The sequence below is a fragment of the Stegodyphus dumicola genome, chromosome X1 (genome assembly GCF_044657685.1).
Source record: "Stegodyphus dumicola isolate Sdum_Otavi_A_Nest chromosome X1, ASM4465768v1".
NCBI classification, from domain to species: Eukaryota; Metazoa; Arthropoda; class Arachnida; order Araneae; family Eresidae; genus Stegodyphus; species Stegodyphus dumicola.
Genome location: NC_140780.1, coordinates 135,266,806 through 135,292,077, shown reverse-complemented (window position 1 = coordinate 135,292,077; position 25,272 = coordinate 135,266,806). Strand labels below are relative to the sequence as shown.

The window sequence follows — 25,272 nt, the reverse complement described above, 5'->3', positions numbered from 1 at the left end:
TTCATTCTGTCTACAAGCAAAACATTCAAAACTCTCAGCGTGCAGGTTGACGTCACGAACAGCAGCGCCTTGCACCAATTATTACTTCAGTTCATTTCACAACATCCTTCCCCCCCTTGAGACTCTGGTTGAGTCTCAAGCTCATAGCAAACATTATTTGAAAGATCAAGTCTTTTTGGAGCTTTTACAAGTCTCTAGAGAAGGAATATCGTTGCATTACCTTTTTATCAGGTGCAATTCCCCCTTTTAACATACATCCAGCACTAGAATTAGATTTCTCTGCACCCAGTTTCTTATCAGAAATTAAGTTTCTGTCATTGGCCTGTATCTCCAGAGGAAAGATGTGTTGTATTGGTCGTACAACTGTTCCATGCCGGGTCTTAAGTTTAACCGTGCAAATCTTTCCATCACGTCCAGGGATGAATTCTGTATTTCGGGCTAAGGGCCAAAATAAACGTTTTTTGTTACCATCCCCCATCAGTACTATTTATCCAACTACAGGTTCCCGAGATCATTTTTCATTATGCTTTTGAACCAGTTGACTAAGGTATTCTTTTCTAAAGCGTTGTCGCAGATCATTTAACAATTTTGTTCTATACTTTAATCTCTTATTAAGACTTGACGAATTTAATTCATCAAAATCTTCAACATTGGAATTTCTCTTCTCGAAAAGAAACATGGCGGGTGTCAGAGGGACTAATTCCTGTGGATCTTCAGAAACATAAGTTAAGGGTCTACAATTAATTATAGTTTCTTAATCACAAATAATAGTATAAAGTTTTTCATATGATAACACTGATTTACCTAAAGTACGTTTCAGCAATTCTTTCACTGTAGGAACCAACCTCTCCCACCAGCCGCCCCACCAAGCTGCAGTTGGTAGAATAAATTTCCAGAGTATCCTTTCAGCTTCCGTTTCCTTTAATACTTTAGTCTAATTTAGTTTTGACAAATCATTAGATGCACCCCGAAAATTTGTTCCGTTATCACTATAGATTATTCTAGAGCGTCCGTGCCTAGCAACAAATTGTCGAAGTGCCAGGAGAAACGCATCAGTAGAAAGAGAATTTACAAGTTCAAGGTGAATGGCACAGTACACAGCGCACATGAACAGCACGATTCACACTTTTCCTCCATTTTTTAAAAACAGGGGTCCAGCCAAATCAATCCCTATGATTTCAAACGCCGCACAATCCATAACTCAGTCTGGTGGAAGAGGTGTCAGTTCGCTTGACATAGCCTAGTTTTAAATCTTTTACAAACGATACAGTTCAAGATGACATTTTTAATAGCCTTTCTAGCTCTGACTATCCAAAATCTATCTCATAGTATACATTGCATCATCTGAAGACCAGCATTACAGTTTTTATTATGTACGTTTTTGATTAATAACTTAGTTAAATCACATTTTTCTGGCAACAATATTGGATACAGAAAAGGTTTATGTTCATCTCTATTTAGTATTCTCGTTTTAACTCTCAGAATACCATCATCATCAATGAGCGTTTCAATAAAATTATAAGATTTCTTATCAGTCGGATAATAATTTTAAACCAAACAAACTAAAATTTTCTCAGAATTTTCAATTTCGTACTGTGAAAGTTCAATGTTTCTATTCTTTTCAGAACCATCCTTACAATTATTTACAAATCTAAATATCCATACAAATGTTCTAATCATTTTATCATAATTGGATATATTGATTCAATGCCAAAGGGATGCATCTTTTGATAGATCAATATTCACTATTTTTTATCTTTTTCCTCTCCAATTCTACTTCTTCATGCAAACAAATAATCTCACCAGTGGGCCAGTTTTCAGGGCCTTCTCGCAACCACAAGGGACCTTTCCACCATCTAGACCAAAGCAATTTCTTCACAAAACATCCGCGCAATAACAAGTCGGCAATATTTAGTTTCCCTGGGACATGTCTCCATGAATGACCTCGCATCAACTTTTGAATCTCTTTAACCCTATTTTCGACGAAATTGGACCAATTGCCTTCTCTGTTATCCACCAAAGGGCAGTGGTGGAATCAGACCAGAAGGAAACTTTTAGGTCGGGCAAACCGAGAGCCTTGATAATAGAATTTGCAAGTCCAGAACCTATACAACAGACCATTCATTCTAAGCGAACGATGCTTAAAGGTTTCAAAGAGGATACTCTAGACTTTGCCCGTACGAGATTTATTTGTACTTCAGAATTAAATACTGATCGGATAAAGATGCATGCTGCATACGCCCCCTTGCAGGCATCCACAAATACATGTAGTTCAGAAGTGTCATTAATAAACAAGTATCAAGACAAAATAGCATGTTTCAAAACATTAAGTTCTTTGAACCAGTTCAAAAATGTATTTACATCATTTGGAGACAATTCATCATCCCAATGCAATTTTTGCAACAGCAGTTTCGGAAGCAATGTAGTTGGCATTAGTAAACCAATAGGATCAAAAATTGTCCTCTTTGTGATTTTCGTATCACAGGTCAATGTATCTGTGCATCACCTCAGCGTATCATTATCCAAATTACCCCCAAAACGGAAGTATTCCCTGAAAGATTGTCAACATTTGAACCACCCACATTGCTTTCAAAGCCGCGCAAGTCAAAACATCCATTTGACATGATTAATTTGGAATGTTCAATAAACGTAAACTGTTCATCAATACTAAAAACACTAAAAAAACAATTATCCACATAAAATGACGATTTCAATTTTTGAGCAACTTCACTATACTGATGCGGACTGTTTTCTAATAGATGCATTATAGATGCGTTCAACAAGTAGGGGCTTGAAGAAACTCCAAACACAACTCTGCAATGCCTATAAATTAATTGTCCTTCATTGCATGGAGGAAAAAAAATCTGAGAAAATCTCTGTCTTTAGATGCGACGGATAACATTAAGAAAGCTTTTTCAATATCGGCACTAATACCTATTGGATACATCCTAAAACAATCTATAATATCGGGTATTAATTCAATAAGATTCATTCCTTTACATAAACATTCGTTAAAGAGAGTTTCCCTTTCTCAGATGCAGAGGCGTCAAAAACTTTTGATAATGTCAACACATTTTGATAATCATCGAAAAATTTACTACATCTGAGTTTATAGATCATCTTTTGATACCTTTTCCAGGATAATTCTTTATTTCTTTATTATCGGTTAAATGTGTCGTATCATATTTCCATGGAAATTCTACTTGATATCTTTCGTCTGGAAGAATTTTCATTTTGTTTTCAAATTCAGATAAATTAAAACTTTCTTTCATGTTAGCAGTTTTGATTGGAGCTCATATTCCTATTTTTTCAAGTTCCCATAACTCATTCAGACGAATTCTCCTGACATGCATTGAAAATGTTTTCAAAATATTATCATTTGCACCCGAATTTCATTTTCCAAATACCGTCCACCTAAGTTTGGTGTCGACAGCCATTACCCCCTACTGTAATTCAATAGAATTTCCTGTCAATAATTTTCCTATAACATCTGCTCCGATTAAAAAGTTAATTTCAGTTTCCTTTCACAGTAAATCAGAAAATTCGATTTCCTTTTCTTTTAATTCATTCAAAATTTCTTTGTCCTTAATCTTAGGAATAAAACTGCAAATTCTTTTTTCAGAAAGTGCTTCAAAACTACATGCGAACATTCCCTTTAAATTGCTGACCTCGACTGAAAACACTTCATGTTGTTTAGGTTTCATTTCGTCCTCCCAAAACAGTGCATGTATAACTGTCTCCTTCCTAAGTGGAGATGCTTTAAACTGACTCATCATACTTTCACTAACATAGCTACTTTGTCTTCCGCTATCAATTATGCAGCAAATAATTTTCTGCGACCTTGACACCGAACTCGAACGCCAAAGCGTTTGCAAAAATACAGTTTCGCTTCTGTCACAGTTAGAAAGAGAACTCTGTTTTGAAACACACGTTATTTTTTAGCTTTTGATTATACATTACATCAAAATGATTACAACTTTTGCAAGTAGAACAACATGACGTACCTTTCAAAGGACAAAATTTACTGATGTGACTTGCTTTTTTCAGACAAGAGAAACAAGCACCTTTTTTCAATACAGTTGTTGTTTTTTAGCTAAAGTCTTTTGTGGAGTAACATTTTTCACTAGAATGTTTTTTTTTTCACAAAAATTGCAGTTCAGAACACTCTGACCTGAATTCTCAAGACTTACTAGAGCTGATGCTGTTACGGGTTAATTTTGCTTTACCTGTTTGTGGTTAAAGTCTTTCTTCCGATGGTTCTGTTGGAAAATGAAACCAGTTCTTGTGAGTAGAACCATCTCTTCCCCCTTAACTTCCTGTTTTAAGAAATTCCTTTTAGTTTCAATGGAGTCGTGATTTCGGCTTCTTTCCCACGCCATCAGTACTACTTCTGGTAAGCAACTGTTCACTTTAAAGGGGGTAAAAAAATCGCCATATTTTTCTTGGGTTCTCCCCAAACTTTCCAGTGCTCGCAATTTTCCTTCTAGTTCATCATACAGGCAGGGTTGATCAGTTTTTGCTCTTGTGGTTATAGCGTTTTTCATCACTAGGCTTAACAGGTCTCTCACATAGATTTGCATAAGTAAATATTCATGCCCAAAGTGTTCTCTTAGTTGTTGGATGGCTTTGGGGTAATTAGCTGCTGTTGCCGTGAAGCTAAGGACTAGGTGTTCTGCCTTCGATTTGGGTTCCATGGCCTGCAACAGTTACTGCATTTTATCTTCATCAGCGATACTTTTGTCATCGTGGATTTTCTGGAACTGACTTTAAAAAGTCAGGTAATCTTTAGCTTCACCACTGAATTTTTTAAGCTCAATTTTAGGCAATTTAAATTTCCTCAATTCGGAGTTACTTGGAAGAGAGGGGGCTTGTATTTCCACATCTATTTTAAGTACACTGTTCTAGAAACTTATCTTGGTAATCCTCCACTTCTTGAAAATCATCACTAAATAATTTTTCTCCATCTTCAATCTGCAATATCTGCTGTGAGATAGCACACTGGCCTACGTCAAGTCTCTGGAACTTATCACAAAGTTGACACTTCAAAATCGAAAGTATTTTTAAATCTCTTACTTCTTTAGTTAATTCACTTTTGGTTTTGAGGTTTGAGAAAACACAATTCTAAGTCCTCTTCTTTGGGGCTTTAAAGCGATCAAATCCATCTTCAAAGTATATTCAAATTCGAAGTTCAAAATCAAAAGTTCAATCGCAAAATACTAATCCATAGCACCCGGTCCCACCGAGGGTACCACTATGTTGTGAAGAACACAAAATATATAAATCAAATAAATTCAGAATAGTTCATTAAATTGTGGGCTGCCTCTACCTGAGGCTGAGTGCATTATGAATAAAGACAAAAAATTATTAATAAGCCATTCTTTATTTTCATCAAAACGGTCTTACTCTTCCGAGATCAGCTTTCGTTCTGTCTACAAGCAAAACATTCGAAACACTCAGCATGCAGGCTGATGTCACAAACAGCAGCGCCTCGCGCCAGTTATTACTTCAGTTCATTTCACAACATCAAGTATCATAGGCATTTGTATAAAGTGCCGATTTACAGAACATGCTAGCCGAATTCTCACAACTGACAATATCTTTATGGAATGATGAGTAAAATATAAAGGTACTACATTGTGTCTTTGAACATGTCTATGAAAACAGTGTTTGAATATATGGTATGAAACGTGGAATATGCAAGATGAATGCTGAAAATTTTTTCTCAAGATGGGATTTTTCTGATATTTCACCTAAGTTAAACTTTTGAATGGATTTATTATTTCCTTGTGAGGGACAATATTTACAGGATGTTTCATAGATCATGGGACAAACTTAGAGGGGTTTTGGAGCGTACTAAAACATGCATTTATTGTGTAGGAATGTAGGGTCTAAAGTGACGGGTTAAGGCAGGAATAAAAAAACGACACGAGAGCGAAATGTATTTATGTACAAAATCAATGCAAAGTGCTTCTTTCCAGCAATACCCTATTCACAATAAATGTTCAAAAAAGGGAACACTAACAGTAGTAGGAACTGCAGCTGTGATTGGCTGGCAATGCAGTGGTAGAGGGTGGTAGCGAGCCGGACAAACCATGACCCGATGCATCAGAGGATCATTCGCAACTCTGTTGTCGAGCGTGATGGGTGAGTTTATGCACAGGGAAATAGCTGACATGCATCTCATGTATGGTGCTGCTAATGGGAATGGCAGAGCAGCACTACGGTTGTACCAGGAATGGTTTTCGAACAGGCCTATGCCGAAGCACACAATGTTCAAGAGGTTGCATTGGTCTCTATGTGAAAACAGGTCATTTGAAGTCACCTCTGGCACTAGGAGTGGAAGAAGAAGTACACGATAACCTTGCATTGAAGAATCCATTTTGAACATTGTGCATGAATTACCTCAGACAAGTACAAGAGCTATTGCACGTCATCTGCAGCTGAGTCATTCCACTGTTTGGAGAGTATTGCATGAAAATAGTTTGCACTCATACCATTTACAGAGAGTCCCAAGCCTTGCAAGAGACAGATTACACTCTTCGAGCTCATTTCTATCATTGGTGCTGCAGTGTGCGGCGCAGGCGGATTTCCCATAGGATGTGCTATTCACAGACGAGGCAACTTTCTCAGAGGACGACATCTTCAATAGCCACAATATGCATGTGTGGTCAACTCATAATCCACATGGCACACATCCACATGCATTTCAAAGCCGCTTCTCCATGAATGTGTGGGCGGGTATTGTTAACGACTACCTCATAGGCCCATATCTCTTATGTGCACATACAAATGGCTTATGTTATCATATTTTTCTGCAAGAGGTGTTACCAGTATTGCTGCAGGATGTTCTGGCTGTCATTCGTGATCACATGTAGTTCCAGCATGATGGTGCACCAGCCCATAACCACGTGCGGGTCCGCAATTACTTGGATGGGACATTTCCGGGCTGATGGATTGGCCGTGGTGGACCTGTTCAATGGCCACCCTGTTGTCCAGACTTATCCAGCTTGGATTTTTTTTTATGGGGCCATCTAAAGAGCATCATTTAAGAGACTCCCGTTGACTCACAGGAGGACCTCGTTGCACGACTATCCATTGTGGATGCAAACGTGCGCGAAATGCCTGTCGTTTTTCAAACTGTTCATCAATCCCTTCTGCGGCATTACCAAGCATGTATTACTGCTGGTAATTGCAATTTTGAACATTTATTGTGAATACTGTATTACTGCAAAGAAGCACTTTGCGTTGATTTTACATAAACACATTTTCTTCTTGTGTCTTTTTTTTTTTTTTTTTTTTGTGTGTGTGTGTGTGTTCCTGCTTTAAACCATCACTTTAGACCCTACATTCCTATACAGTAAAAGCATGTTTTATTAAGCTCCACCACCCCTCCAAGTTTGTCCCATGATCTGTGAAACATCCTGTATATATATATATATATATATATATATATATATATATATATATATATATTTATGTGTAACACAAAAGATATGTAAACTATTCTAAATATCATAATAGCTTTTCTGGACTGCATCATTTTTAGATCAGTCCATCTTGTATAGGTTACGTAATGCTGATGGCGTAGCTAATTCGTAACCTGAAATTAAAATTTTGAGAACTGATACCTTTCTAATGTAAACCAAAATCATTCTCTTGGTGAATGCCTATATTGGATAACTGCACACTTTAGCTTCAGATATCTTGCTTTGCAGATGCTACTTCACTCCCTTTGCTTTGTCATGCAACTATTCTGTTATCTAAAATATGATACTCTGTATAAAATTGTGGTGGGCGTATTGTGGCCATGATCATGTGTGATTACATTTTACTTGATGATCTGACCCGAGATTTTACACTGTATGTTTTACGCTTCTTGAATTCTCTCTTTAGGGAGGACATAAGCAGTGATACCACATGCCCTCTGTCTCCCTAAATATACTCCTATGTACCCAAATTAAAATTTTTATTTAGGAGAATCACTTTGGTTAGACAGCTGGCTGAGTATTTTTCACCAGTCACATTCGTCTGGCGATAGTTTCAGCATAAATTTTAATATTTTGGGTAATGTTGTTATACTAATTAAATGTCTCCGACATAACTTGAGCATACAAGTTATTTGTCTGTCTTAACTTTTATGTATTTAGTTTTTTTTTAATGCCAAATATATAATGTAAAAGAATTTTTATGGCCATAACAGTAAAATTGAAATTTTAAACTTTGATTTATCTTATTATACTAACAGCTAGTCACCTTTTTAAGGAATGGAGGCTTTTACATTTAACTGTATTTGAGCATCCCATAGCCATCAGCAATTTATTATGCTGATTTGCATTATAATAGACCTGCCCATTTTTATCAAAGTTTGTTATTATTGTGTTTTGTTTTTATGTGTATCAGTTATTCCATTACGCTATAATATGCAAATCTATTTTTGTATTATTAGTACTTACATACCAAATATAATGCAGTTTCATAACTACGTTTTGAAAATAATATCCATTGAAAACAATGTTGAGTTTTTGCAAAATTTGAGACAGTATCAAGATATCTTTTCAAGAATTTTATACATTTTGAACATAACTAACATCTTGAATACAAGAACTTTTTTATCTTTATCGTTTTATTTTGCATCAAGGCCACATCCTTCAAGCCTTTCTTTTGCTTTCTCGTATGAACTGTACATATTGTACAAAATTTCTTTGCTACTGTTTAATGATTTTGCAAAAAAGGCTTTTCTGTTGCCAAGCCTTTTTCTCTTTAAAGGGAGGGATATCTTATATAAAAAATATGTAAATCAAAATTATAATTTAAATTAGCTATAGTCCTTAATTTCCCCTCTCTGTTCTAAAAATCATAGTAATTTTTCTGGTCTTTGTTCATTTCTAGATCAGACATCTTGTAAGGCTTTCATAACGCTGATGACGTAGCTAATTTGGAACCTGAACTCAAAATTGTGAGAACTGAAACCTTTCTAATCTAAACCAAAATCTTCTCTTGGCCAGCCTCCATTCCAAATAATTGCACACCTTAGCTTCAGCTCTCTGGGAATAAAGATGCTACTTTGCTGCCTTTGTTTCATAATGCTGCTAACTATGCTGTTATCTAAAATGTGATTCTCTGTATAAAATTGTGGGGTGCGTCTTGTGCCTGTGATAATGTATAACGAAAAATATATTTCGATAATTAGCCTGTCTCCGGCAATAACAATTGTATTTAATTTGGCCACATCAGTGTACAAGTCTCCTTCGAATGCCATCTTTCCAACTATGCAGTAAAGTCTTTCCAAAATATAATGCAGAGAACCATCGTCAATCCATTGCAGCTTACTCGAAGTCATACTACACACATACACGCACGCATATATAATTTTTAAACTGATTCTGTATTTTCATGATTAGAAATTACATTGGGGATTTTAATTTTGCTTTGTGTCTAAGCTGCCATAGATATTATTTTCTATTGTCGTTTTCCTTTTGTGTTATAACCTGTGTTGAAGGCATTAGAACTTGACAAAAGAAACAAATATTCAGTTATGAGCATTCTGATAGGGATTTAGGAAAGCAGTTATAAAAATATATCTTCAGTCAACCTACATGTAGATCAAACACTTTCTTCATTGAAGCAGTGGCATGAACAGCTTAGCATAGTGAGCATGCATTGATTATTCCATATTAGTCTTGAAAATTTAGATAGGAGGTCATTAGCACAAATCTGCCAAAATTATTGTGAGCTTTAAAACAAACAGTAATTGAAAATATGGTGAAGAGATGAGTATAAAATTGCACAGTGGGCAAGATCTTGCTTTGGAATTTTTAAAAAATCAAAGGGCTTTGCTCCCCACATTTGTACATATTTGTTACAGGATACATAGTGTAAAATATGGATCATGCTCTAAATTTTTCTGATAGTTTTTGCTATCCATAGCTGTACCAGAGAAGTGTATTTTTATGTTGAAACTGTTAGAAGCTTATTTGGCTCATGTTTATGTCAAGAAAAGTTAATTCCCTTGCATCTCTATCAACAGACAAAGCTTCTCTTCTGAAACTTACAGTATAATAATATTGATGACTTTTCTGTATAAAAAGCAACTTACTGTTCAGTTACAGTAAGTTGAAAATTCTGGTTTTAGGCCTAACCAGTCGCCGAGTAGTTAAGGCCATTCAATGGGAATTTGATACAAATTCAATTCCAAGCAAGTAGGATGCCTGCAAGGTTTGTTTTCGCAGTCGTCCCTATGTGCAAGTGAATACAAGCCAATTTTCCTCAGAAAGTCCTCCATACAGGCATCCCTTTCCTCAAGCGGAGAGCCTTCACAAGCTTTACCATATTTGAATAACTTAGCCTAAACTTTTTTCTTTTTAATTAATTAAATAAAACTCTGTTTTAATAGGCAATTTTAATAAGTTTAATTTTTATGGGATTCTGGTATTGTTATTCGCTAGGCATGCTAAAAATACTTGGAGCTGAACCTGGATCTGACATGTTTCATTGGTGACCATGTTCCATAGTATTCATTACATCCTACTGTCACCATACATTGTATTGGTAAATCACCATAGCAAATATGATGCAATGCCTTTTTCTTCTTCGTACGTGAAATTCTGAGGTCTTTTACAATTATAAATCTATTCTGTAGAAGCAACATCTGGCTAGCAAAGGACCTTTTTGTAGACAATGTCTCATTTATTGTACTAATACTGATCCTTATGCAAACTGTCTAATGTTTCTTATATTTGATATGATTTTGTATATAGTTATTTATATGTGTGTTGTATGTTCTAACATTTACTTAGGAATCAGAGCTGTTGCACTATCTTATGCTGGTTGGTTTCTCTGTCCACATCTTAGGAAAGATTCATTCTCATCATTGTGGCTTAGTTCTATTCAAAATGCTTATTTCTTAGGTAGAGAAATCTACCTTTTTCTCAAGCTCACTGTTTTTTTTTTTTTTTTTTTTTTTTCAATCAAAGCTTGAACCATTGTCTTTTTTGATATCTTACCCACAGAAGAATCCAGTGGTTTTGGAATGATAACCATCAGCAATACTTACAAGTGACCGTAATGCTAGTGCTTTACAATACTTTCATTTGCATTTTTTTCAGAAAATGCTATTATACATATAAATTATATCAGTTCTGCATTATTTGCCATTTATAACTTCCAGAATTGGCTGTTATACATTGTTAACAAGTCAACTGCATGTCTAGCTGTGCAACACAGTGAAATGTCATACCAAGGTCTCCAGGTCATACGAATTTCAGGCCAGTCAACTATATCTCTTATGATGTTTTACTTTGAAATGTTACATTAATAGATCTTATCACAGGTTTATTTATTTTTTTGTTTGTTGTAGGTGTGGGTGAGGTTAAAGAATATCAGTTAAAAATATTATTTTTATATATATAATATCATTTATGAATTGGTTACATCTTTATATTTCATTTTCAAATATCTATTTTCCCATACATCTAAATTAATAGGTATGTAGCAACTGAAAATACCTAATTCTGTTGCTACAGATATGTGCATTGAATCTTTCCTCAAAACGTAAAGCCTATAAATAATGATTATGTATGTAAAATAGGGATCCACTGTTTACTATAAAATTTGATTCAGTATTCTATCTGTCTAAGATTATTAATGACAATATTGTCATAAATTTTTTACTGTAGCTTGAGTATGATGGTTATCTTAATGTATTTGTGGACTGGAAACGGATTGGAAAACAATATTGGATGAAATATCCGCAACTTGAACTTCTTCCTACACCATATCAGATTGACCACAGTTCAGCACCTGCCCCATGCTCACTTGAAATTGGAGATCATGTTAGAGTGAAACCTTCTGTCAGTATGCCTTTGTATAAATGGGGATGTGTATCTCCAGAATCTGTTGGAATTGTGAGAGGCAAGTGTTTATAGATATTTTTTTCCTAGCTTAATCTTATCCTACTTCATTTGTAGATTTTTTTAAATTAAGGCAATATCCCTCTAAAATATTGAAAATAATGCTTTTTATTCCTTTAAGACATTTAAATAAAGTTCTTGTATATAAAATATGTAATTACATGAGAGGGCCTTTATTAATCTGACTTTGGCTCTTGTCATCTATGTACTACTGAACTAAAAAGGTTTTTATGTACTTATTCTCAATTAAAGTATTGTATTTTTAATTGGTTTGTATTTATGAAATCCTTTATATGCATAGTGCAGTAATTTTGCAGGAATTAAAAAAACTGAAAAATGTAAATCGTTAAAACAGGGCTTCTTAACCAGGGGGGGGGGGGAATGAGGTCAGGCTATTATTTACCTGTTAAGTATTTAGTTTTAATCTATGAGTATAAAAACTAGCTTTGTTCAAATTTTAGTATTTATCAATGTTTTCTATACTTTTTCTTGTTTAATTTATAAAACACATTAAAAAATTATCTAAATTTAAATATATATATTTCAAGTTTGAGAAATGAAGAGGGAATGATGATCTAACAATGGTGAAGCAGTGCATGAAAAATGTTGAGAACCTCTGTGTTAAAATATGGAAATATTTCAGAATTATTTCTTGAAAATATGAAGACTTTATGTTCTGTGATTTACTAACATTACTCCTTTTACAGTAGTTTTCAAGATAATTTGTAAAAATGAACTTTCTATCTTTTTCAGGACTGGGGGGTGGGGTAAAATTTTACTACAACAAATAACCTAAGTTATAGTCTAAAAGGGTGATTATTCACTTTTCTTTCAGTTTTGGGGTACAACAGCAAAACGAAAACATAACTGTTCTTGTAAAAACGACTTGCTTAATTTTTTTTCTCTTTCAGTTTGTTTATTTTTCAAAGATACAAATATGGCTTTAAAAAAATTTCTGTACATCCTTTAATTAACATTGAAAACACAGAGTGTCTGAGATATACAAAAATGTCAATGCAAAATGTCTATCATTTATTATTCAGTGATGAACCACTGTGGGTATTAGAGAAATTGATAATTTGAAAAAGTACCTCAGTGAAGCAGTTGCTGTATACATGTCCAGTGTTGGAAAACTTTTGGAAAGAACTTGAGTGCCATTTCTACATTGATTTAGTAGCAAAGGGATCCTCATTGAATTTTAGTAGCGTTTTAAAAACATGATGCTTTGGGGGCAAAAAAGAAAAAAAAAAAAAAAAAAGATAAATTTACTAACTGTTGAAATATATATGAATGTTTTATACCTGTAACCTCCACACTCCATAAAGGTAACCTAAATTAAACAAATTAATAAATGTACAAATTTATAAATGATGTATTTGTTATTTACATGATTGTTCTACTGAATAGGTAACAAAACTAGTCAGATCCCACCAGTGGCCAAGTGATTAAGGCTGCTGAATATTGGTTGTTTGACCCCGGTTCAGATGCATGTGAAAAGGCTGTCTGCATGAGTGGTTTTCATGGTTTCTCCCATATGTAATGTGAATGCAGGTTTTCCTTAATTCCTGAAAAAAAGTATCCTTATAGGCAAATAGCCCTTGCTTTGACATTTCCAAGTAACCTAAACAAGTCTATTTAATGAAGGCTGAGATTCAGGGTCTGCACTAGGTGTTTTGCTGCTCTGTCTCTGCCCTAATGCTGAAGCTTTTGTTGCCTTAAATTCTGCAACTTGGTGCAGCCCGGCTAATTTTACTGCCCCTTCTGCTGACTTTCCGACATCAGCCCTTCTGTTTTTTTTTTAATCATGAGTTTAAGTGCTTAAATCTGGAAAAGTTTCTCCAATAGCGTTAGAAATGGTCTAAACAGCTTGAACTTTGGTAGAATAGTCGAAATTTCAGCAATTCTATATTTTAGGTCATTAAATTTAATCTAGTGGATTAATGACAGAAATTTCAAAATTTTTTTAATTTATTAGGATTATTGTTTATATAATTTTTTATTTATTTGTTGTTACAAAAAAGCACTTGAATGGTATCAACCAGAAGAGGACTCTCTGGGAAAAGCTAAAGACATCCAAATCTTTAGCTAAAGTCATATATTGTGATATTTTGTTTTTAATCCATTGTCTCCATTTTTAATGCATTAATAAATGTATTTAAAATCAAAGTCTTGTATCTTAACACAATGTCTTCATGCTAAGCTTCTGTTGAAGCAGTGGAAAATTTTATTGCAGTTAGATTATTATGGCATAGCATTCAACGATTGTCTTCCTTCATGTATGGAGAGAATGTGGGTCTTCCTAACATTAAACTGTGGGAAAAAAAGGGATGAAATCCTATGCAGGTTGTTTGTTTAGTCCCCTTTAATGAAAGTTAAGATAAAATATCATTGTTCACTTACTAATCTAATAGTTAGCTAAAGTCTGTTATCTGATTATTATTGCTAAAAGTTTTTACAGATGGGGATCAGTGTTAGGTTGAATTTCTGAATAACTAGTGTAAATTATTTGATTGATTTAGTTTTCTTTTTGAAAGATACTTAAAACCCTCCAGCTGGCAAGGTATCTTGTATATATATATATATATATATATATGCTCAGCATATTTTTTCTGACATCCGTAAGAAAATATGTATATAAGCATCTTGAAATATGTCCAAGAAATTAAAGCAAAATTTTAAAAGTACATAAATCTAAATATAAAGCAGCAGGGCATTTTGGCATTAAAATCAACAAAAATGCCTTTTTCTCATGGTAATTTTTGGGAAATTTGGGCTTTGTTAGTGAAATCCTATATAATTCCTGAACATGAAAAGTTACATCAAATTACTTATTTGATGCTTTTCTCTCATAGAGCATAACTGAAAAGGTTTCTTAAGCTTTGCATTTAACTTACTGTAATGAATGTAACTCCTTTGAGCAAAATGCATATCTGTTATTTGCAAATTTCTGTGAACCATCTCTAAAATTACCCCACATGGTTCTTTTTTTTTTTTGTGTGTGTGTGTGTGTGTGTGTGTGTGTGTGTGTGTGTGTGTGTGTTTGCCAGGTTTTTGTTTTGTTTGTCAGGTTATTCGAAGATGGCAAAGCCATGAGAGCAGTCAGCCTAGCAAGTGGCATACCATCATGGCTTTCAGAGAGAAACTGGTCCATATTCATGTTAAACACAGGGAAAACCATGTAGCCAGCCCATTGGCATGTTATCAAACCCAAGTCAGGCCAAACTACCAGTATTCATCTCTCTTAACCACCTAGCCACTGGTTGTGCTCTTCTGTGGTGGTGGTTGTCTTAGAGAGTATGTTAGGTATAGGTATTTGTGAATGCTGTCAGAAATACTAGTCATTTTTTACATGATCATCACAAAAGGGTTCACTACATAGTAAATGTTTGATATTTAATAGTTGTGACTGTAGGATTCACTTCAATTAGATAGATTTTTTTTAATTTAAAAATTTTAAATAACTCTCATAATGTGTACTGGTTATAATTCTTTTGTTTTCATATTCATTTGAATATAAACATTAAAATTATGTGGCTTTGAATTAAAATTAGAGGCAAAAATTATGCAGAACTGTATTATGTATACTTTGTGGGATTTTACTTTACCTGGAACTGATAATTAGTCAGTAACCCCAATAGATGTAAAGTGAATTATCACTGTGTCTGGAATAACTTTAAAGTTGTGGAGGCGCTTAAACAAACTTTTCATTTAAATGGATTTTAGAATATAAAAGCACTTTTTTGTGCTAATAATATCAGCCACTGCTTGTGGTGATGCAACTAAAGGAACAATCAATTTCAAGTTAAAATATAAAAAAGTAGTCAAAGACCTCTTACTATAAGTTGGTTAAGTAAATCTTCTAGAGCATCAAAATGTCGGCAGCACAGCAATACCAAGCCAAATGATTAAAGTTTTCAAGCTGGCAGGAACTAATACATAACATGTGCATGAAGCCAGAAACATGCTCTATCTTAAAAATCCAAAGTCCTCAGTTTAAATACTGGCTGTCTCATTTACATTCTGGTGAGAAAATGGAAAGGAGAACTTAAAACACATGTCCAAATAATAATACAGTTAAAAGTCTTTAATCCGGACTCGTCGGGACTTTGGAAATTCCAGATTATCGGTTTTTCCGCATAGATCATCAGTTTTAAATCTGGTAAGATGGCATGTAGAAATTATAAAGTTAAAGATATGAAACCGTAACTTATGAAATAAATAGCAATTATGATCTAAAGGGTATCAAAATTTACAAAAAAAGAGCTTAACATTTATTTGTTTACTTTATTAACCCCTTAACGCATTTGCCCGTGTCTCACACGTTTTTCCGGCAAATTTGCACATGCCCGTGTCTCACACGGGCGCCCTTGTATCTCGCGTCATTTTATTTCTAATGCTTGTCTGAGATCCGTTCCAGTAAAAACAAATAGGCTAGATTATAATTAAACTTATTTGACATAGATGGCACCACTATTCAGCATTTTTCTTGTGTAAACCACGTGGCGCATTTTGATGATTAGCTATAAGTTTGCTAGGAATTCTTTGCTATAAAGTAGTCGTTTGGTGTGGAAAAGGTAATATATCCATTTTTATTACGTAAATATAATAAAAGTAAGCAGTTAACTGCAAATTATATTACTAAGTGTTTTTGTAATCTAAAAAAAGTTATCTGATAATGAGTGACTCTGACGATGACAATTTTGAATATGCCAATTTATCAGACAGTTTCAGCGATGAGAGTGATGATTTCTTGAGTGATGGAAGTGAATCGGAAGATAATGACAACGAGATTTTGGATATAGCAAGGAATTGGTATCAAATTAGTATAAATCAACCAAACGTTGCACCACCGAGATTTCGATTTGAAGCTAACCCTGGCTGTTGTTTCTTAAAATGCACTAGAGAATATGATTATGCAAGAAAAAAAATAGGTGATTTTTTGACCGAAATTTAGAAATTAATGTGTACCTTAAGGGGTTAAACATTTCTTTCAACGCGCACATGCGTAAAGCATAGATTACGCATGGTCAAAATTAGAAAATTGCAACCAGAAAACTATTTGATGTGTATTCGTGATATTCATAACGACGAGGAATTTGATTTAAATCATATCAAAGATGGAGTACATCGAGATGAAATACTGCATTTAGTAAGGAATTATAAGCCGAATAAAATAAAAACATCTGCCCTGAAGATCAGGATAGTGCTGACAGATCAACTTCCAATTCATTGCGTGCTGCGACATCCCCCCCAGAGCAGCGTGAAATTGATAAACAGATTTCGGAATGGTTAGAGAAACAAAGGATATGCCTTTATCCATTTTTTTGCAGCAATTCCACTTTTCGTTTAATGGACTTCGAAACGTACTTTCGCTTTGTAGGTCCTTTGGTAGCTCCAGAATCGGAAATTCTTTTTGACATAATCGAAAGTTCAAGCTTACTTTTAAAAAAATGCTCTAACATTCTGCAAAAAATAATAAGCCGTATCCAATTAGAAGATTAAGGAACAACGCAGTCTGCAACATTAACTGAAATAGATAATTAGATAAATTTTAGCTTAGCTTATACTGTCCGTTATATATTAAACACCGCATGCGCAGAAAGTTTGTAGCTTTGAGGTCCGGATTATGGACGTCCGGATTAAAGACTTTTGACTGTAACTGGTTACTCTTAAACAAATAACTTTACATTATCCCTCACCAGAATTCAAGTAATTACAGCCAAAGTCTTTAATGGCCTTGCTAAGGTTTTAACTTTTAAACATACAACAACATAGACATGCATTACAATACATGAGTTTGAAAACCTAAAACTAACTTTTAATTTTTACAGAATTCAATTTCCATGGACGGAATTTTGTATTATCTCAATTTAGACATACTCATCTCCTTCCAAGCATCTGGAAGGAAAAATATTTTAGAAAATATATCTTAAAATATTTATACATTTTCCACTTGCCCTTTACAAAACTATTTTAACATTTTCCACTTTATCTGCAATCAGTTTGTCACCCCTGCTGTCCAGCATGGTAATGTATGCATGCGAGTGCATGTGAAAATGTGCAAGGTTTTCCACAGCTACATCCTAATTGAAATCCTACGTGTTAATAACTGAGGCACACTTGGCCTCAATGAGCACCTTTTTTCAAAGCTGTACCTAATGTTCTAAGCTTAAATTACATTAAAACTTTTGTATTGGTTGGAGAGCTAAACCATTATCTAATCTTGGAGGTAATACATAGGCTATTCAGAAAGTAAGGAACGTTCGTCTGATGTCGCTAGGCGCACGCCAATCATGTATATTTTGTTGTTTTCGTGCTCGGCATCTCAGTCAGCGTCCAGCCATTACAACGGGAACATTTCCACGCTGCCCGTTTTTTCGATATTCAAATTTAAAATGTGCACTGCAATTGAAAATCCTGCCAGTCGTGAGGTGCGGTCTGTGATACGGTTTTTTGTTGTCAAAAAACCTAAAACCTATGGAAATTTATCGGCGAGTGTGTGAAGTGTACAGAAACAACGTAATGAATGAAAGTTCAATCCGGAAATGATGCATTCAGTTTGAAAATGGTCGAACTAACATTCACGATGAAGAGAAGACCGGACGCCCTAGTATTGTGACTGACGAACTGGTCACTAAAGTTGATGAAAAGATTCGTGAAAACCGCTGTTTCACAATAACGGAGCTTTCGCCTAGTTTTCCACAAGTTTCACGGACTTTGTTGTTTGAAATTGTCACACAAATGCTAGGCTACCACAAATTTTGTGCAAGATGGGTGCCGATATTGCTTACAGACCACCATAAAGGTCAGCAAATGGGGGCAGCTTTGACATTTCTGGAGGCCTATGACAGACAAGGTGATTCATTACTAAATCGAATCATAACTGGTGACGAGACATGGGTGAGACACGTGAATTGCGAGACAAAATTACAGTCCATGCAGTGGGGGCACACAAGTTCCCCCAAAAGACCAAGAAAATGTTTGCAAATTTTGTCACCAAAGAAGATTATGGCAACTGTGTTTTGGGTTAGGCAAGGTGTGCTTCTGATTGATTTTCTCGAACGTGGTGCCACAATAAACTCTGAGCGGTACTGTCAAACTTTGCACTACCTAAGGAAAGCAGTTCAAAAGAAGCGCCGAGGAAAGTTGACGTCCAAAATTTTGTTTTTGCACGACAATGCCTGACCTCACACGGCAAACCACACTCAAGAACTCCTTAATTCATTCAAATGGGAGGTTTTTCCTCATCTGCCCTATAGTCCCGATCTTGCACCTAGTGATTTTCACTTGTTTCCAAGAATGAAGAACTGGCTAGCAACATAATGCTTTGATGACGACAAGGAGCTGCGGGTGCGCGTCACTGAGTGGCTGAGATCGCAGGCGGAAGAATTCTATGACGAAGGAATTTCAAAGCTTGTCCACCGCTATGATAAGTGCCTCAATTTGTTTGGTGACTGTGTAGAAAAGTAGAATTTTAGGTCGCACTTTCTGATGCATATAATATTTTTTTTTCTTGTTCTTAGTTTATTTTTAATTCTAAAATGTTCCTTACTTTCTGAATATCCCTCGTATTTTAACCCTTTGACACGCGCGATATTATTTTTATAATTTTTTTAACTAAAAACTCTAGAAATTGAATATTATGATCCTAGAGACAAATAATATATTAATTTAAAAAAATCTACTCTTGCCCATTGTTCTGTTTGTGGTGGTCGCACTGTAAAACCACCGCGCGTCTATGACTTTGAAACTTACTGATATAGTAGGAAAAAAAAAACTTACCATTTTCCGCGCGCATTTCCAATAAATGATGAAATTTACGGATTTAAAAAACAATGTGTGTAAGAATTGCATTATATATAATTTTTTTACATTATTTCACAAAGTAAATCGTCAGAAAAAATTAAAAAATAAACATTTATGTAATTTTTCTATAGTAGTGAAAATATAAATACCTACATAATAAGGACATTCGGATAAATGGATTAAAAACACTCAATAAAATAAGGATAAAAAGAACTCTTTTTTTTTTTTTTTTTTTTTTTTAAATTTCAAAGCACAAATTTATTTTGTCACACTGTTCAAAGCATATTTTGTCTCTTTGGTACATGCATAGACCCACATTGCATGTTTCGCACATACATATTGTTCTATGAGGTTTCTTCCTTGTGCTACAAAATGTACTCTGCCTGGATTTAAATTTCACTGGTATCTGTTCAGCGTTATTTAGTTTTTTTTCATCTGGCACAAGAAATTTGTGGTTTTTTATGTTAATGAGGGGGGGGGCTTGGTCCTTTTTGGATTTATACGGATTGTTCGTTTCCCATTCATACATATTTTATTCGTATTTCGTCCCAAAATATTCAGAAAATATTTTTAATATATATAAACTTTTACGCAATTTCTATTTTAATTATAGCAAAGTATACTGACATTAAATTTAAACCACAGGAAATAATTTATAAAATCACAATACTAGCTTGGGGAGCAAGTGTGTTGATGTCAGAGAAAAGTATTTGGAAAAGAAAGACATTTTTACTGGGCAGGTGCATGTATTGTGTAGTAATAAAATAACTGTGGTTTCAAAGCCCTTTATCTATATCCGGGTAAAAATAAACATTCCTGTTTGAAAAGCAAGCGAACGCCATTGAGAAGCAAACGCCAGTGGTTTCAAGGCGCAACCACCGAGCCTCTAGAGAATTGTAAGCATTGTGACACAATGCTCTAGTGGCGCAGTGGTCGTGCCTTGAAACCACATAGCAAATGCCATACATATAGAGGTTTTTTTATATATGCAGTTTAAGTACTGCAATTTTTTATTGTTTATGATAGAAATCAGGATGTGTGATGACTAACTTTTGAAATTTAAAGTTGTTTATATTAATAAAAGGAAGTTATTTTGTCTCATCGAAAACGAATTTTAACCCCTTCGAGCCGGGTAGCGCAAATGGGCGCTTATCACGGAGGCCGGCAGTGTCTTACGCGAGCGTCTGTCCAGGGCCGGGGGCTTTTTTGCTACTAAGCCTAAATCCATGAAATTTCCGAAGTATCAATGCACCGTTTAATAATGCTCTATAGAGTATTTAAACGGCTTATGCTTTATAGATATTTTTATACTATATACTTTAATTACCTTATTTCTTGTTTAAATGCATATTTTACACATTTTATTTTCATTACTCACCATTTTATGACTTTTAACATTATACATCTGAAAACTAAATATATTACTTAAAATTCTCTTTTCGTAAGAAAAATTTGAAAACAGGGATCTACACACAGTCCTACATTACATTCCTTGCACTCGTAATAACTCATTTGCCGTTTTGGAGGATTTTTCCGGGAATGTGAACAAACGAAGCATCTTCGTCTCATTTTCTTATCAGTCTCTTCTGAACAAAGTTTTGAAAAATGTCTTTCAGTTAATCTTTCAGAATCAATATCTGAAATATTTTGCATCATTTCTGCTATTTCATGCTCTGTTAAACATTTTCAACGCTTCCACATTGCAACGGTAAAAACAGAAAGAATTCACGTCTAACAAGATCTAATTATTTTCTAAACACTGAACTGCAAACCGAAATACCCAATGCTTTAGCGCAAATAAAACTTCTCTACTTAAATAAACAACTACCACGTGCGAATAAATTGTGATTTAAAGAGACGTCATAAATCACACCATTCAGAAACATTTATTTCCCCTCTTGTTTATATAATCAAAAACACGTGTATGTGAGTCATGCTTCTCTCATTCCGAGTAGAAGGTCTAATGTACATGTATCTGAAACCATATGGACATACAGTGCCATCTTGTGGCAGAAATTATAGTTTTTACAACGTTCCAGGATACTGGCACAAATACATGACAGTCTGTAGTGAACGGGAAAATGCTCTGGCACGCCTGCGTGTCGGCCGGGAGGTGAGTGTGTTCGTTGCTGGCACGTAGACGTGACAGTCGGCGCGAATGGGTTAAAAGACATCTGATCTGAAATATTAATACCTAAAACATATATGATTCTACAGTCATTTTGTGTTATTTAGATGTGAAAGACCAGTAATCAATTCATTTTCACTCAAAAAATTTCGGAAAAATAAGGAGAAAAAAAAATCAGAAAATGGTGGTTTCAGGGCGCGACCACCGCGCATCAAAGGGTTAAGATATTAAAACCTGAACAGTTAAGGAGTACTGAATTTTACGTATCATTCCACTTGACCCTTTAAGCGAAATTATTGAAGGAAAAAGAATGAAGATATGAAAACCATTTCTATACAATACTTGCACTCAATCTCTAAATGTCAAGCAATTACTCCATTGTTTTAAGGGTGCTTTTAATTCAATTTATAGTATTTTCCCAGAATTGTATAATCTATTTTTTCTAATTTATAAATCTCATGTTTTTGATAAATTAAATCTTAAGCAACTTTAGCACTTATTTTTAAATTGTTTTAGTCACGTTTAGAATTTCTTTCCTAAAAATTTAACCCTTTGACTACTAATGAGACATATATGTCCTACTAAATGTTTAAAAATTACTGCCAGGTTAAAAAGTATTTAGAATCTCCTGCATGTTGGGGATCTTCTTCAAATAGTTTGAAAATCAAGACCCCGCCGTGCTCATTGTACACAAATGAACATAGAGAAAAAGAACAAATATGAGTTGCCCAATGTGTAATGTTGTGTTATGCAAAGAATGCTGTGAGATGGCTACCACTTCTTGCCTTAGTAGTGATCAATGTCATTATAGGCAAGTGCCCGTCATTTGTAAAAAAAAAAAAAAAAAAAAGAATGCTGTGAGACATATGTGTTATGTATTAACTATGGGACATGTTTGTCCCAGCCTTTGCCTTAAAAACTGTTTCTTAAAAAATCCCAAATGCTAAATTTACCTTATTTATAACATTATGTTCACTTGGATAGAAAATAGGGTAATTTTTTTTTTTTTTTTAAATTCGTAGTCAAAGTTTTAAATGGTTAAAATTTCTAATAATGATGTTCGGTCTAGAATATAAGATAGTATCTGTTAAACAAAATATGTTAATTGAAAAGCTTTTATGTTTTTTTGATTAGCTGGTTACTGTTTCAAAGAATTGTCAAACACTTTGTAATTTTATGATGCTTGAAAAGTAAATACTTGATATTGATAGTGTTTATCATAAAATAATCTTGGGTTCACAGAATATTTTGGTATTTTGATTGTGAATTTCGAGGTTGAACTGTGAAAGTTTAGGCTTAAAATTAATATTAATATATTATATTTTATTCTGAAAATTAAAATAAAAGTAATGCTTTTGTACTTTTAGCTGTAAATTCAGAAGGCAAGAAATTAATTGTTGATTTTCCTACTCAAATGGGATGGAGAGCATTAACATCAGAAATGGAGAGAGTTTCAAGCCCTGCGAATGAAAACTTAATGTATGCCAACTTCTTTATTTAATTGTAAACCTTAGTAGTTACTTTGAGTTTTTAATTACTTTTATTGAAAGTTCAGATTCTGGAAAACTTGATCAATGTTCCTTTGCAGCTTGAAAACATTTCAGAATTTTTTGTCATATTTAAATTAACCGTCCTTGTGTGCAAGAGAATGAGTCTATACTTTCAGTTCATTTTCTGATCTCATTTTAGCCTAATATTTACTGTCTTTTTTTAAACACATCTCTGTTTCATGATTTTTTCAGGTATGGCAGAATATCTTGAACGTACCCTTGTGAAATATTTACATATTTGTGAAACTTCAATATCCCTATTTTTTTAAGTATTGTGGAAATTTAAATACTCATTTATTTTTATTTTTATGGGTTAAAATGCTGCATTCTCTGTAAAGTTCTGTGTTTTTTTGCGATACTTCATCTGAAGTAGAAAAAGCATAAGAAAATTTTATTATTTCGAGCTTCACTTTATTGTTTAGCTTTTCTGCCACCTTTTTGATGACTTATTTATATATAGATTTATTTATAAAGAAGTTATTAATTCGCTGTTTGACTGTCTCCAAAGAAGTGAACTCCAAGTCATTTAGAGGCGTTTGAAATGATGTAAAGACATGAAAATCTAAGGAAGCAAGATTTAATTAATATGGAAGTTGATACAAAACATCTCAGCCGTAGTCAGAAAGTCTTTGAAATTTATCGAAATGTGAGGCCAATCATTGTCATTATGAACAAGAATACTTTGAGGATTGGTCAGTTCTGGACATCTTGCTTCAGCTTCTGCTTTTAAAAATGTCATTTCAAAAGAGTATTGGTGCAAATTTGTCTCGTTTGGTGGCAAGAATTCAAAGTATTCAATTCTTTTGTAGTTCCACCATACACAAAGCATATCTTATAGGATACAGCCTCATCTTGATGTTGCTAAAGGAAGTTCTTTTGACTTGCCCCATGATCCCCACTTTTTTTTATGTATGTGTGTACAACATTTTTGTACTTTATCCACTTCTTATCTCTAGTAATAAGATTCTAACATTTAAAAAAAGCTTCTTTAAATCTGTTAAGCAAAAAATCACATGCCGAAACTCAAGCAAGTATATTTTGCTCTGTTAAACTATGAGGTATGCATACATTGCAGGAGCTTGCATAGCTAGTCATTCTCCAGATATTCATGTACTGTAATTTTTGGAGTATTTAGTCTGTCTGACAGTTTCTAAATTTTATTATGTAGCATCATTTAATAAGTCCTTGTTTACAGAGGATGGTCATCCAGAGCAAGCATCATGTTTAAAACTGAAATTTCTGCACTTAAATTTCTAAATCCACCTTCAACTATGTCAGAAACAACATTCTTCTCTTATATAACACAAGTTTTATGAGTAATCTGATTAGCATTTATTCCTGTTTTAAAGTAAAAGACCATAATATGATGAAAATGAACTTTTGGGTTCTCCGTTCTTAACCCTGTACTAAAACAAAAGTTATGCCCCATACATGCTGGAATTATGCTGTGGGAGCCAGAAAATATTGTATTTTAACACCCACTTCGATCAGTGTCACTCCTTATCAGAAGTGGAGTAAAAGCCCAACAAACCAGTTCAGTCAACTGGAGAGCTCAAGTAACTGGAATATTTTAGAATTTTAGAAAATATTTTTCCCCAGAAAAATTTAGTAAATGATATATTTGGAAAGCCATTATAGATCTTGTAATATTATTAACACATGTACCTTGTTACCAGTGTTATATAGTGCTAGTAATGTATGAGTATAATGTTACAGCATAATTATAAGTAGTCATTTTGTTCAATGTAAATTTGATTAATTCTCAATAGATTGGTTTAATTTTTGTAAGGAAGGTTATAAGTTCTGCTTTTTCCTTGCATTTTGAAAAGATAAGTAATATTTGGGACTGCATGAAGTGGAGTATTTTCAAAAGTTAAGC

At 34.1% G+C, this 25,272-nt stretch overlaps 1 protein-coding gene across 2 annotated transcripts in view; it reads left to right on the top strand.

Moving 5' to 3' along the window:
* Positions 1 to 25,272, top strand: part of HERC2 (E3 ubiquitin-protein ligase HERC2) — a 599,575-nt gene that overhangs the window by 364,642 nt on the left and 209,661 nt on the right. For both annotated transcript variants that reach the window (XM_085808058.1, XM_085808057.1), the window contains exons 45-46: positions 11,676 to 11,910; positions 23,211 to 23,322. In XM_085808058.1, coding sequence (XP_085664184.1) covers positions 11,676 to 11,910; positions 23,211 to 23,322 — 347 coding nt within the window. The remainder of the gene's footprint in view (positions 1 to 11,675; positions 11,911 to 23,210; positions 23,323 to 25,272) is intronic.